Source organism: Nicotiana tabacum, chromosome 18, assembly GCF_000715075.1.
Source record: "Nicotiana tabacum cultivar K326 chromosome 18, ASM71507v2, whole genome shotgun sequence".
NCBI lineage: Eukaryota > Viridiplantae > Streptophyta > Magnoliopsida > Solanales > Solanaceae > Nicotiana > Nicotiana tabacum.
The window spans coordinates 6,484,844-6,498,236 of record NC_134097.1 but is presented as its reverse complement, the minus strand read 5'-3'; the positions used below and the strand labels follow the sequence as shown (position 1 = coordinate 6,498,236).

Below are 13,393 nucleotides of genomic sequence, written 5' to 3'. Positions count from 1 at the left end.
AATTTTAGCCAAATATTACCAATATTAGCCAATTAGCTATTTGTAGCCCAAAAAAAGTCAATTTTGTGCTTTCTTTTGATTGAGTGTTATTAAAATAAATTTGGTACATCTTAAGAAGTCAGTTTTGGGATGATTTGGTGGAGTATTTAGGTTGTTTGAATTAAAAATTCGAAGTGGAAGATGAACATGAAAAAAATAATATGTGTATCACATTGTGTATCATTTGTGTATCACAAAAGTATCATATTTGTATCAAATTTGAATCACATGTATATCTGCATGCGTGATACGTATGTCACAAAATAATTTTTTAAACTTGATTTAAACTACGAATTTTGATACCAAATCACCTCCAATCTTCCTCAAAACTTGTATACTGACTCGTCTATATGTTTTTAATAAATTTCAACAATACCAATTGAAAAATATTCTCTTTTTCTCATCACCTTGTTTGCTACCTCATCCATAAAATTTCCTTTCCGTCTTGCTTCTAATATTGTTGATCACACTTAATAATATGGAAGGAGATCTTTGCGTGTGATTTTTGGAGAGAAAAAATCTTATTTATTTGATTTTTTAATTTTTATATGTGCTTGACTAGTTTTGGTAAGTCTATGATTGATGGCTAGAGGTTGGCAAGTTAGAATTTATTTGGGACATTTCTATAAGATTTTCATTTTTATATATGGATTATATACTGGCATATACATATTATATATAAATAAATTTTATATTTTTTGTCAAACTAAAATATTTTTATTTAAGCAAGTAAACTTTGTACAAGATTAAATTACACTCGCCATAATAAAATTACCACACTGTCCGAGTATATAATTTAAGTCCTATTTTATGCTAAAAATAATTTATGTTGAGTTGAAGGGAGCAAGTCTTGTTTGTGGAAATTTTTAAAAAATTTCAAGAAGCTTTTGCATTTTGAAATTTGAAGCAGCAAGGCAGAAGTCATTCCTAAATGAGAATTTATAGGTTGCTAGACTTAACCTTCTCTTTCATTAGGCTATCGATGTGGGATTAAACTATTCTGGACTAGAGTTGTGTAGGATTAGGATGGTTATGGATGAAAGTTTGGATTTAATAATAATTTTGGGACTCAAATATATTTGGACTAGAATAAAGGACTGACTGAAAAGAATTCCTATGTATATACTACTACTTGTTTTGTTCCTTTATTGACTAAGCATCTCAGTCGCCCTAACGGTTTGCCTATTCGGTCCAGCCTCCGCCTGTTTAATAGCTGTTTGGCCAAGTTTCTAAAATCAGCTTATTTTGAAAAGTGTTATTCTCAAAAATACTTTTCAAAAAAATATTTTTAGCGAGAAACTATTTGTATTTGGCTAATTAATTTAAAAAGTACTTTTGAACAGTAGTTAGTGTTTGGCCAAGCTTTTGAAAACTGCTTCTAAGTGTATTTTTTTCAAAAGTGCTTATCAGAAAAGTGTTTTTGGAGAGAAACTATTTTTTTCTCCTTCTCCTCAAAAGTACTTTTATCCATCAAAAAACTTGGCAGTAATAGCTTACCAAAAGACAGTAATAAAGGGCAATACGATGCACAAGGCAGGCATCTCATGTTCACGCATGATTCGGAAAGGGCTGCACCCTAAAGGGTGTGATATAGACAATCTAAAATACTAATGATAAAACAAATATAATTCTAATAAAACTCATCATTAAACGTAAAGATAATAATAAGGATAACAATAGCAATAACACTAATCATTATCATTGTCCTTATTTATATCAATAATAGATAGCTCGAAAGAGAATAAGCAGCCCCCCCAAAAAAGAGAAATAAATATAACATGTCTACAATAGTTTGCTTAAAGGATTGGAATATCTCCAATTCATAAGGTATTCAGTCAACTATATTTTTTCTCTACATTGCTGTTTCATGGTTCGAACCGTGACCTTCCGATCATATGGCATTAACTTTACCAATTGCTGCTATATATCTGCCACTTTACGAAATTCAGTTTATACAAAAAGTAAAAGCAGCTAATCTAAGAGGATAGCTTATTCTATTCTGCCTCGTTTTCATTTCTTTTTTGTTTCTCCCACCTCACTCCCATACTCAGTGCTCTCAAAACATCTAAAACATCCTTCATCATTGGTCTTTCTTCTGGTTCCAGATTCATGCAGAGGAATACCAGATGTGTGATATCTGTTATTCCCGGTCAATATTCCTGTATTTGTAAATATTAATTCTGCAAAATATAAGTTAACGTAATGAAACAATAATAATAAATTCGAGCCCACTGAATTCACAGTGTTTCCTTAAGGAATTTAATCCCCTCCTAGTACCCAAGGTAATGGATTATTTCCTCCCAGGATAGAACGAATAACACAAAGTTATTTCCTGGTGTAGCGGTACTTCAAACCCCAGTGTTTCGGCGAACACAAAGTTCGGTAGCAAATCACACTTACAGTTGCTTTGTTTGAAGTTAAAAACAATGCAGAACGAAGGAGTATATACTCAGAAAAACGTATGGAAGTTCTGAGAGGAAGGAATGCAATGTATAGCCAATTTGTTGAGCGAATTGTATGTTGAGTTTTTGGTATCTTTCTTCAACATTTGCTGCTCATATATATAGCAGCCAAGAAGGAGTGCAAGACCAAACGTCATTACATGTTTGTGGAGCAAGCACTGGAAATATCCGTTTACAAATACGGATAATCTTACGTTAATATTTACTATTAACAAATAAATTTGGTCCAAAAAATTAATCAATCAATCCGAAGCCGGAGCCGGAGCCGGAGCCGGAGCCGGAGCCGGAGCCGGAGCCGGAGCCGGAGCCGAGCCGAGCGAGCGACGACGACGACGACGGCGCGAGGCTTGCTTTCTTCTTAACTCTTTAAGAGCTACAAGAAGAGCAATTATATATATACCCACCAAAAATGTCTTCCACTTCCAATATTGGACAATGTCTCATTGTTAAGAGGGGGAAACTTAAAATTTTACTCAAAATTTCATTTTCCCTCCATTTCCCATTCACCCTCATTTTAAGAATATTACATCTTAAAATAAAACCTCAACAATATCAAGTGCAGTTGGATGATCAACTTCTTTGAAACATTCATGAACCAAATATTTTTCACAAAGTTTAGCCTCCTTTACAACTGAATTTTTCACACTCACAGGATTCTTGCGAAAATTGAACTTCTTTTTGCTTATCAGCTCCAGAAGTAGAAGACCAAATATATAAACATCAGATTTCATCGTCCGCTTACCTGTATCGATCCAGAAAATATAAGAACAGAACTTCACTTAGTAGAGAAAAGCAGATAAATTATGTAAAAAATATTATGCATATAATAGAAACATCAAATATAATGAAAATTCTCCACGGGAGAACGCTCAAAAGTCATAATTCTAAATTCAGACTTCTTTTCACTAGCTCTTTTCTGTTTCAACCAAAAACATAAAAATATGAGAGTTATTGGCAGAGTCAGCTGCTGAACTGAGGAGTTTATGCACGCTAATGAACAATATATAGGAACAAGGCACAAGACCTCTTCAGTAGAAATAGTTATCTATGTTGCTTGGACTCTTCAAATCCTTGCTGCAGGGTGTGGAATATCCCAGGATTTGGTCAACTCACTCAACTCACCGTGGGTGCTATGACCGAGAAGTATTGATGATTGGATAGTCGATTTGATTTTGCAGTTTTATGTCATATATATAGTTATATAAAGTAAAAGAGCTTTTTGCTATTACATGAGATATCTTATGAATTAATATTAGGTGTTTTTAAAGAATTAAATTTTATTAGTTTTATCAATAACTTTGTAGAATTCCACTGGGTTTGTCGTTATTGTATCAATAACTTTAGGTACTCGAATATATACTTATATGCGTCGTAATATACATTTATTGTCCGTATCCTGGCACCCGTATCCATAGTCTGATCCATACCCTCGAATCCTAAAGTTATGTGATGAAGAATCCGTTCTCTAGATCAACACCCGTATCGAATACCCGCACCCCAGTCCGAGCAACAAAGATTATCAGAAATTAATATGATCCAGGATACCTAGATAAGAAACTACAAACAATACCAACTTGTACGAGAGATTTGGAATTTTTTCTTGTACAATTTTTGCATTGCAGTTACTGGAAAGATTTGGAATATTTTCCTGTACATTTTTGTGATAAAGTGGCGACCTCATCAACCACAAAAGAGCTACTAAGTAGCTGGTTGTGCTGCAAAGGGAACAAAGAGTTGAAGAAAATCTGGAGGACCATTCTAGCATGTGTTTTATGGACTTTATGGAAGGAGAGCAATCACAGAAGTTTCGAAGGGAAGACATCATCAATACATGTTTCAAAACATAGAAGTTTATCTAATTTAGAATTCTAGTATAATTTGATTGATGCATACAATGGGGAAAAGGTGATAGAAACTATGAAAGAATTTAAATTCTATATACTAACAGCATAAAGACGACCGATGAATTTTAACATGTGGTAACATGTTAGTTACCGTTTTTACCAGATTACTAAGTAGTACTTATCAAGAGATTTACCTGTAATTACCTAATAAGTGATCTGACTGTGTAACTATCTTTTACACTGCAATGCATAGAACTTATCATTTCTATCAAAGTTTCATAGCTAACCATAGGCTCTGACACATAACTAGAATGTCTTGTCTAACAACTAAACCTAGCTTGTTCATTACAAGGGTAATGAGGATAATAGAAAAAGGGAAAAAAATGCAAAGAAAGGGAAAAAGTGGAGGGTTTTGATTGATGAAACCTAAACCTCAAATAAAAAGTGTTGCATCATGCAATACATAGACAACCAAAAGAAAATCTTTAATCTAGGGCATGAACACATCAGAGATGATGAAGTATGAGAGAACATGCCTGCCCAAACCTCTGGAGCTTCCCTGCCGACAAGATATTTAACAGGAATTTTACAATCGTCGCTCACATGATTTGAAAAGTGACCAAAGTCGAATACTTTTATATTTACTTCCTGCAAGCCAAAACAATGTCCAGGTTCCAGCAAGCCAGTAAGGTAATGACGTGTTAGAATCTTCAAATATCTAAGAGAAATAAAAAGTGCGAGAAGACGACCAAGGGTTCAAACTCAACCTCATCTATCATAATGCATGAAGCAATAACACTGCCAACAGCAACTATCTTTTCATGCAACCATGCCAAGAGATCGGCAAGTTGAGTTGCCACTTTTATCCGGTCATCCCATCCAAAGTCATCTGCGAACGAGAAAAAGAAATCATAAAAAAACACAGAAAATTCGGACTGAACAGTCATTCAACATAATAGTCGAGGTAATAAATACCAGCCAGAAGCACATCAGACAAGACTCTCGTGAATTTTTCATCATAGACAGCTGCAAGCCTCATCTCATAACAGTACCTATACAACTTCAACAAATTTGGATGCGTATTTGCTCTTTCATCTGTGAATAACTCGATCTCGTCCTACAAAAAGAACTCTTGACATCATTTAACTCAAAATAATAGACAGGAAATCAAATTCAGACGTATCTGGCAAACATACACAAAATTTATGTAGGCGTTGGGCATGCTCATCCCCCCAAGGAAGGAGAAAATCCCATGTCTTTACAATCGCCGGTCGTTTTTCAGATCCTTCACCAATGGTGCCACGAAACAATCTTCCTGAAAGAGTCTTCTGAATCAAGCTCTCAGCCTTGAAATCAGTAATGTCTTGCAACTCAGAGTAGCTGCAAAGCTTCACCTCATCAACTATCATGGGCTCAAGTGAGAACTTGAAGCTGCATTTCGGCAACCAGAGAAGATCACTCAGAGCAGAAAGAATAAGATTGTGGATGTCTAGCTTCTTAACTGGTCAAGTGAAATGGGACATCGACAAATTCAGAGCAGGTAGAATTTAATTTTAATAAAAAAGGTATCAAGGTCTTAGGGGCTTGAAGCAAATGCACTTTAATGCTATAGTGAGAAAATATATGATGCAAGAAAAATAACTCTAAATACAAACGATAATAATATTGGCAGAGGAATTAATAAAAGTATAACTTAATGAAATAAAAGTCATGTCAATCAAGTTCAAAGACCATTTAATAAATCTGATTCAGATGCAAAAATGTTGTTATAATTTCCTAATTCAATGTTAGTGATTAGTTTTTTTATTTTATTTTGATAACCTAGAAATCCCCCAACGCCAGAGGCCCACAGTTCGAAACTCGGTGGATTCTCCACTTAAGTACCATGCTTTTGTCCACGGCGGGGTTCGAACCCCATGACATGGGCCTAACCAAAAACATCACGTGGTGTCGCTCTAACCACTAGTACCAAAGCCCTAGGGGCTATTAGTGACTAGTTTTCTTATACTACTAACACTATTTTAATCTTTATATTCCTAATCATTAACATATTCATTGATAACCATTTCTTTTCTTTATAACCGTGGTATTCGGGCTAGGGACTAATTCTACGGGGTACCAACTAACTTTGACCACCAAAACTTGGACAAATGGGGAGAAATCAACTAGTGTTTTGCCTCCGCTGGGATTTGAACTTAGACACCTCATGATCTATGAGTCATGGACAACGGGGCAGTCCGATGCACTAAGTTCCTGTTATGCGCGGGTTCCGCGGAAAAGTTGGACCACATTGTACGCAACCTCAAGAGGCTGTTTACATGGCTCGAACTCGTGCACTCCTGGTCACATGGAGACAACTTTACTAGTTACCATTTTGCCAACAACGATAGCTTAGCAATTTAATAATATCTCACTTTGCTAACAAAAATAGGGGATGTGCGTGTGTGTAATGAAGGAGGAATAGCAAGAGAGATAATGAAAATACCTTTGATAGTAGTTGCATTGCTCGTAGAAAAAGGCTAGCATTCCGTTAGCGGTACGATCGGTGAACAAAGGGTGGCGCCAGTTGGGAGACTCTTCCTTGTTGAAAATTTGGTACTGGTAAGGCAAAATGTCCCATTCCTCCAACTTCTTTCGGATCATCTCAAACCCTCCGCTCTTCTCCTCCTCGTCTCTCATCTGAACGTCAGTCATTAGTTTTTTCTAGGGCACACAAACACAAAGGAGAACGAACAAAATTGGGGAAAAAAGAGAGGTTTTGGTGCTTGGTATAGCTAAGCCTTGATAATTTGAATTCATATTAACTGCATGCGCCATCTGAAGGAAGTGGGACTTGATTGTGTTACCTTATATTTCCTTGTATCAAAATATTGTTTAAGACATATAAGCAGTGGCGGAGCCACCTTATAAAAAGTTATGTCAAATCACACCCCTTGCGCGAGAAAAATAAATTGTGTAGGTAGGTAAAAAAATTATATGTATATATATATATATATATTATGTATTGACTCCACTTAATTTTATTATATGTTTACTTTTATATATTTTGACAACTCTTAACGTAAATTTTGGTTCCACCACTGCATATACATGGTTCGAACCAAAGTTACCGGATTTAGTGTGATCCGATCGGGGCACTCTAGCTCCGCCCGATGATATTGAACTAAGCAAATTCAACATTCAATGGAATTTTTACTTCTCATCCCTCGACTTTTGAATTTTCAAGAATTTACAAAATTATTTTGTTTCCACACTGTGCGTATTCGACTAATTAAACGGGTACTGCTCCCTCCCACTAGCATAAGTTATTGGACATAAGAGAATAAATTATCTACTCTTTCATAAATCTCAATCCAATTCATTTGACCTTTAAGGAAAGCTAGTTTATCGATTAATTAATTATAACTCGATTTAATTATGCATGTGTTATGTTAAGTTTTTAATGTTACTCTCTATTTTAGGATAATATAGTTCTAAAAAAAGCTAAATATTTCTTACATAAAAGGATAACAAATACACAATTTAATTAATTAAATATATTTAGTCATATATCATAAAAACCAAAATCAGAATTTACTATTATTATAGCACAAATGGGTAGTTTTGTGGTTCTTTACAAATTTATTTTTTATTTTATAACCTTGCCTCTCTTTTTTATACGTATGAGATTTACTTTTACTAAGAGATGTGTTTTCACACATAAGAAATCTAAAAAGATTATTTTCTTAATTTTAAAATTGTAAAGGGGTATAATGTACAAATAACACTAATAATTAATGCACCAAAAGTGCTATATTATCCAAAAGAAAAGTAATACTAACTCCGTTCCAATTTATGTGAACCTATTTCTTTTTTGGTCTGTTCCAAAAAGAATGACCCCCTTTCTAAATTTGGAAATAATTTTGCTTAAACTTATAATTTTACCATTAATAAAAAGTTTTTATAACCATATAAATACTTTGGACCCATTTTCTAATTGTTTAGAACTGTAAATTTTAATTTTTTTTTTAATAAATTACGTGTCAAATCAAACATATTCACATGAATTGGAACGGAATGAACGGGAGAAAAGAGGAAAAATTCTTCTTTCTTTTTTTCCTTGTATACAATCCTTCGGTTTTCCGTACTCAATTATCCGGATTCGGGCCGGGTAGAAAATTCCCTTCTATTTCAAGCGCTCAGCACCAAAACCCTCATTCTCCCCTTTTGTGTTGTGTGCCCTAGAAAAAAAATGACAGACGTTCAGATTAGAGACGAGGAGGAGAAGCGTGGGGGGTTTGAGATGATCCGAAAGAAGTTGGAGGAATGGGACTTTTCACCTTATTACTTTCAAATTTTTAACAAGGAGGAATCTCCCAATTGGCGCCACCCTATGTTCATCGACAGCATCGCTAACGGAATGCTAGCCTTTTTCTATGAAAGATGCAACTATTACCAAAGGTTTTTTCATTATCTCTCTTTCTAAAGGAATAGTATAGGGTTGTGTTGTGCTTATGTCAATTTTTGTCTAGGGTTTATTTTATTTTATTTTTTTCATCAGAGAGAGTTAGGTTCTGCCAATATAATAAATAGTTGTTATAGTTTTGTTTGAGGTGAGCTTAATTAACACCCGAAATTAGCTGCAGTGAATCTGCCAATTTTGTATTGCCCTCTTGCTTTGACTCGCAAGCAATTATCATTTGCAAAATGATATATTAAATTGCTAAGGAAAACCTTTATCAATGAATATAAGTATTAAATAGTTTAGTATAAAAAACTAGTCACTGATAGCACCAGGACTTTGGTTCTGGTGGTAATAGCGCAGCAGGTGATGTGCAGGTTTGGCGAGCGTCAAGGTTGCGAAGCGTACTGGTATATAAGTGTAGAAAGGTAGAGGGGCACACCCATTATTCGTTGAGTTTTGAACCGTGCGCCACCGGCTCTCGGGAATATCTTGGTTATCAAAAAAGGAAAAAGAACTAGTCACTATTGTTGATGTATGAACTTATAACAACATCTTTGCATTTGAATCAGTTTTTCAAAATGGTTTTTGAACTTGATTGACATCCACAATGTTATTATTTCTTCTCCGAATGTTCTTGTATGTTTGCCAATATGCAGCTTCAAGTTCTCAATTGAGCCAATGATAGTTGGTGAGGTGAAGCTTTGCACCTACTCCGAGTTGCAAAACATTACTGATTTCAAGCCTGAGAGCTTGATTCAGAAGACTCTTTCAGGAAGATTGTTTTGTGGCACCATTGGTGAAGGATCTGAAAAGCGACCGGCGATTGTAAAGACATGGGATTTTCTCCTTCCTTTGGGAGACGAGCATACTCAACGTCTACATAAATTTTGTGTATGTTTGCAAGATTGGTCTGAATTTGATTTCTTGTCTATTATTTTGGGTAAAATGATGTCAAGGTTTCTTTTGTAGGACGAGATCGAGTTATTCACAGATGAAAGAGTAAATACGCATCCAAATTTGTCGAAGTTGTATAGGTACTGTTATGAGACGAGGCTTGCAGCTGTCTATGATGAAAAATTCACCAGAGTCTTGTCTGATGTGCTTCTGGCTGGTATTTATTACCTTGACTATTATGTTGAATGACTGTTCAGTGCGAAATTTGTGTGGTTTTAGCACATCCTTTATGTTTTTTTTTCCTCGTTCGCAGATGACTTTGGGTGGGATGACCGGATAAAAGTGGCAACTCAACTTGCAGATCTCTTGGCATGGTTGCATGAAAAGAGTGTTGCAGTTGGCAGTGTTACTGCTTCATGCATTATGATAGATGAGGTTGAGTTTGAACCCTTGGCCGTCTTCTCGACTTTTTATTTCTCTTAGATACTTGAAGATGTTAACACATCATTACCTTACTGGCTTGTTGGAACCTGGAAATTGTTTTGGCTTGCAGGAAGTAAATATAAAAGTATTTGACTTTGGTCACTTTTCAAATCATGTGAGCGAAGATTGTAAAATTCCTGTTAAAGCTCGTGTTGGCAGGGAAGCTCCAGAGGTTGTAGCAGGCATGTTTACTCAGACCTCATCATCTCTGATGTTTTCATGCTTTAGATTAAAGATTTTCTTGTAGTTGTCCATGTTTTTTCATGATGCAACGCTTTTTATTTGAGGTCGGTTTCATCAATTAAACCCGGCCACTTTTTTCTTTTTCTTTGCATTTTTTCTTGTTCTATTCTCCTTAGTACCCAAGTAATAAGCAAATTAGGTTTAGTTGTTGGACAAAACAAACTCTAACTGGAATATGTGTTGGAGCCTACGGTTAGTTATGAAACTGTGATAGAAATGGTATGTTCCATGCACTGCAGTGTAAAATATATTTACGCAATCAAATCAATTATTAGGTAATTACAGAAAAATCTCTTGATAAGCACTAATTAGTAATCTGGTAAAAATGGTAATTAACCTGCTATCACAGGTTGAAATTCACTGATCGTGTAAAAAATCCTTCATGGTGTCAGTGTACGTAACTTAAATTCTTTAGAGTACAATGACTCGATCTTCTGTAAGCTACTAGTAGATTCTATCATCTTTTCCACACTGTATGCATCAATCAAGTTATACCAGAATTCTAAACTAAAATAAACTTCTCTGTTTTGAAACATGTATTTGATGATGCCTTTCCTTTGAAACATCTGTGATTCCTCTCCTTCCAAATAGGCCGTAAAACACATGCTAGAATGGTCCTCCAGATTTCCTTCAACTCTTTGTTCCCGTTACAGCACATCCAGCTACTTAGTAGCTCTTTTGTGGTTGCTGACATCACCCACTTTTATCCCAAAAGTGTGCAGGAAAAGATTCCAAACAAGTTGATGTTGTTTGTTGTTTGTTATCTAGATATCCTATACTGAAGACGTCTTGTGATGCCTTGTTTCTATGCATTGTTCATTAGTGTGCATTAACCGAATTCAATTTTATGGGGTTTGGATTTTGGAACGACGACTTTAAGTACTGATAACTGGGGTTTAAATTTCATATTTGTACATATTTAATGATTTTTTTTAACACAAATACATTTTTTGAGCAAAAGATACTGGGTTCGGCGAACCAATACTCGGGCTTTTAGCTCCGCCCCTGGCATTAACTCCTCAGCTCGGCAGCTGACTCTGCCATGACCCTCATATGTTTTTATGTTTTTTGCTGAAACAGAAAAAGAGCTAGTAAAAAGAAGTCTGAATTAGGAATTATGACTCTTAGCTTCCCCCCTGTGGAGAATCTTCATCATATTTGATGTTTATATTATGTGTATACTATTGTTTACATTATTTATCTGCTTTTCATTACTAAGTGCAGTTCTGTTCTTATATTTTCTGGATCGATACAGGTGAGCGGACGATGAAGTCTGATGTTTATATATTTGGTCTTCTACTTCTGGAGCTAATAAGCAAAAAGAAATTTAATTTTCGCGAGAATCCTGTGATTGTGAAAAATTCAGTTTTAAAGGAGGCTTCACTTAGTGAAAAATATTTGGTTAATGAATGCTTCAAAGAAGTTGATCATCCAACTGCATTTGATATCACACGTCTGGTATTCCTCTGCATGAATCTGGAACCAGAAGAAAGGCCAATGATGAAGGATGTTTTAGATGCTTTGAGAGCACTGAGTACAGGAGTGAGGGGGGAGAAACGAAAAAGAAATGAAAACGAGGCAGAATAGAATAAGCTATCCTCTTGGATTAAGCTGGTTTTACTTTTTGTATAAACTGAATTTCGTAAGGTAGTAACTATAGACTCGATTACTAATAGTACTAGTTCGAAAGGCTCGTTGGAATTGAACCGCTACGGGATTAACATTTAGCAACTTGTGTGGCAGCTTCTTTGTAGAAAAGGGAAGTATTGTGATGGAGTTATGTAGAGGAAGAATGTAGTGCCTGAATACCCTATGAATTGGAGATATTCCAATGCTTTAAGCAAACTATTGTAGACGTGTAATGGTTTGCCTCTTTTTTCCCCTGCTTATTCTCGTTCAGAGTTATCTGATATACAAAGTATCCTAAAGATAAAAGTTGATAATTTAAAGGGTAAAATGGGTATTTAGCCACCGAAAGCTTGAGCAATTTTGTTGAGTGATAGAAATAGTTAAGTAATTTTTTTTTTGTTAAACGTGACTTTACTAGGTAATTTCGAATGGTAATTTCGAATAGTTGATTGATTTTTGAGTAATGAAATTTATTATCTATGCCGCATCAATCCTCGATTGATTTATGATAGCCAAAAAAGGATTATACTGTAGAGAAATGCCATGTGGTTTATATATTATAGGCTCTGCGGTGCCAAGAATTTATTTCTCCAGCAATTTGATATCCCTTTCAGCAAAATGACATAAAAAAGTACTAGAAATCATTATGATTTTATAAAATTTTAAAAATGTTTAAACAGTGTATTAATAAGTATCAATCAAAGCAAAAAGACGTTTGACTTCTAAAATCAGTATTCTATGAAGTGGAACAGAGGGAGCGATATTTAAGTGGACATAAATCTATATCTACAACAAAAATAACCTTATAATGTTAAGCATAATGACTCATAATAAAAGGACATAATCGAATTTTAGATATTAGCCTATTATCCTATTAGTTTTAGGATATAATACTACACGTTAGGAATCCTATTAGTATAATTACTTTAGGGCGGTCTAATTCATATAAAATTAAACAAGTAAATATCTTTAGTCATGTAATCCTATTACTTTTAGAATATACTTCTTAAAAATTTCTATTACTAATTTAATTCGAAAACGTATTATAATGTTCTATCACTAATTTAATTTGAGAATGCATTATATTGTCCAAATTCATTTAGAAAAAGGAGAGTCTATTTTATTATAAAAGTATAAATACAATATTAATATACCAAAATAGCCCTAAAATATTAAGCGGAAGAACTCATAGGGAAATGACATAACTGCAATAACCTATTTTTTTGGACTACAATACCGTCTTTGCAAATTTTTAATATTTAAGATTTTAAAATTAATAAAATTTGTCTATTACATTCTTATTAAAAATATGTAGGAAGGTTTAATAAAATTAATTTCAGTAGAATCCTCTGTAT

General features: G+C 34.5%; 2 protein-coding genes across 3 annotated transcripts; one reads left to right on the top strand and one right to left on the bottom strand.

Annotated features, from left to right (window-relative positions):
* Positions 1-1,742: 1,742 nt before the first annotated feature.
* Positions 1,743-7,154, bottom strand: LOC107780891 (cold-responsive protein kinase 1-like). 2 transcript variants are annotated; one of them, XM_075236555.1, is made up of 7 exons: positions 6,831-7,154; positions 5,542-5,776; positions 5,321-5,462; positions 5,113-5,234; positions 4,882-4,993; positions 3,152-3,243; positions 1,743-2,198 (listed from the first exon to the last, which is right to left on the bottom strand). In XM_075236555.1, exons 1-7 carry the CDS (start codon positions 7,037-7,039, stop codon positions 2,190-2,192), a joined length of 921 nt encoding a protein of 306 aa, XP_075092656.1. In that variant the 5' UTR covers positions 7,040-7,154; the 3' UTR covers positions 1,743-2,189. The 2 variants fall into 2 exon arrangements, with proteins under 2 accessions (XP_075092656.1, XP_075092655.1); XM_075236554.1 differs by lacking the exon at positions 1,743-2,198 and having other exon boundaries at positions 2,212-3,243.
* A 1,372-nt stretch (positions 7,155-8,526) lies between these two features.
* On the top strand, positions 8,527-12,271 carry LOC107780898 (putative serine/threonine-protein kinase PBL18). The gene is made up of 6 exons (XM_016601515.2): positions 8,527-8,785; positions 9,446-9,680; positions 9,759-9,900; positions 9,997-10,118; positions 10,237-10,348; positions 11,665-12,271. Exons 1-6 carry the CDS (start codon positions 8,577-8,579, stop codon positions 11,994-11,996), a joined length of 1,152 nt encoding a protein of 383 aa, XP_016457001.1. The 5' UTR covers positions 8,527-8,576; the 3' UTR covers positions 11,997-12,271.
* The last annotated feature ends 1,122 nt before the right edge of the window (positions 12,272-13,393 follow it).

What these genes read in the sequence shown, in the direction of transcription:
- LOC107780891 (XM_075236554.1), bottom strand. Translation starts at nt 7,039, where the DNA reads ATGACTGACGTTCAGATGAGAGACGAGGAGGAGAAGAGCGGAGGGTTT. An exon ending in CAATGCAACTACTATCAAAG is followed by an intron (nt 5,777 to 6,830) that starts GTATTTTCATTA and finishes GCCGAAATGCAG; the next exon opens with CTTCAAGTTCTCACTTGAGC. An exon ending in CATGCATTATGATAGATGAG is followed by an intron (nt 4,994 to 5,112) that starts GTTGAGTTTGAA and finishes TTTGGCTTGCAG; the next exon opens with GAAGTAAATATAAAAGTATT.
- LOC107780898 (XM_016601515.2), top strand. Translation starts at nt 8,577, where the DNA reads ATGACAGACGTTCAGATTAGAGACGAGGAGGAGAAGCGTGGGGGGTTT. An exon ending in AACGTCTACATAAATTTTGT is followed by an intron (nt 9,681 to 9,758) that starts GTATGTTTGCAA and finishes TTTCTTTTGTAG; the next exon opens with GACGAGATCGAGTTATTCAC. An exon ending in AGCTCCAGAGGTTGTAGCAG is followed by an intron (nt 10,349 to 11,664) that starts GCATGTTTACTC and finishes GGATCGATACAG; the next exon opens with GTGAGCGGACGATGAAGTCT.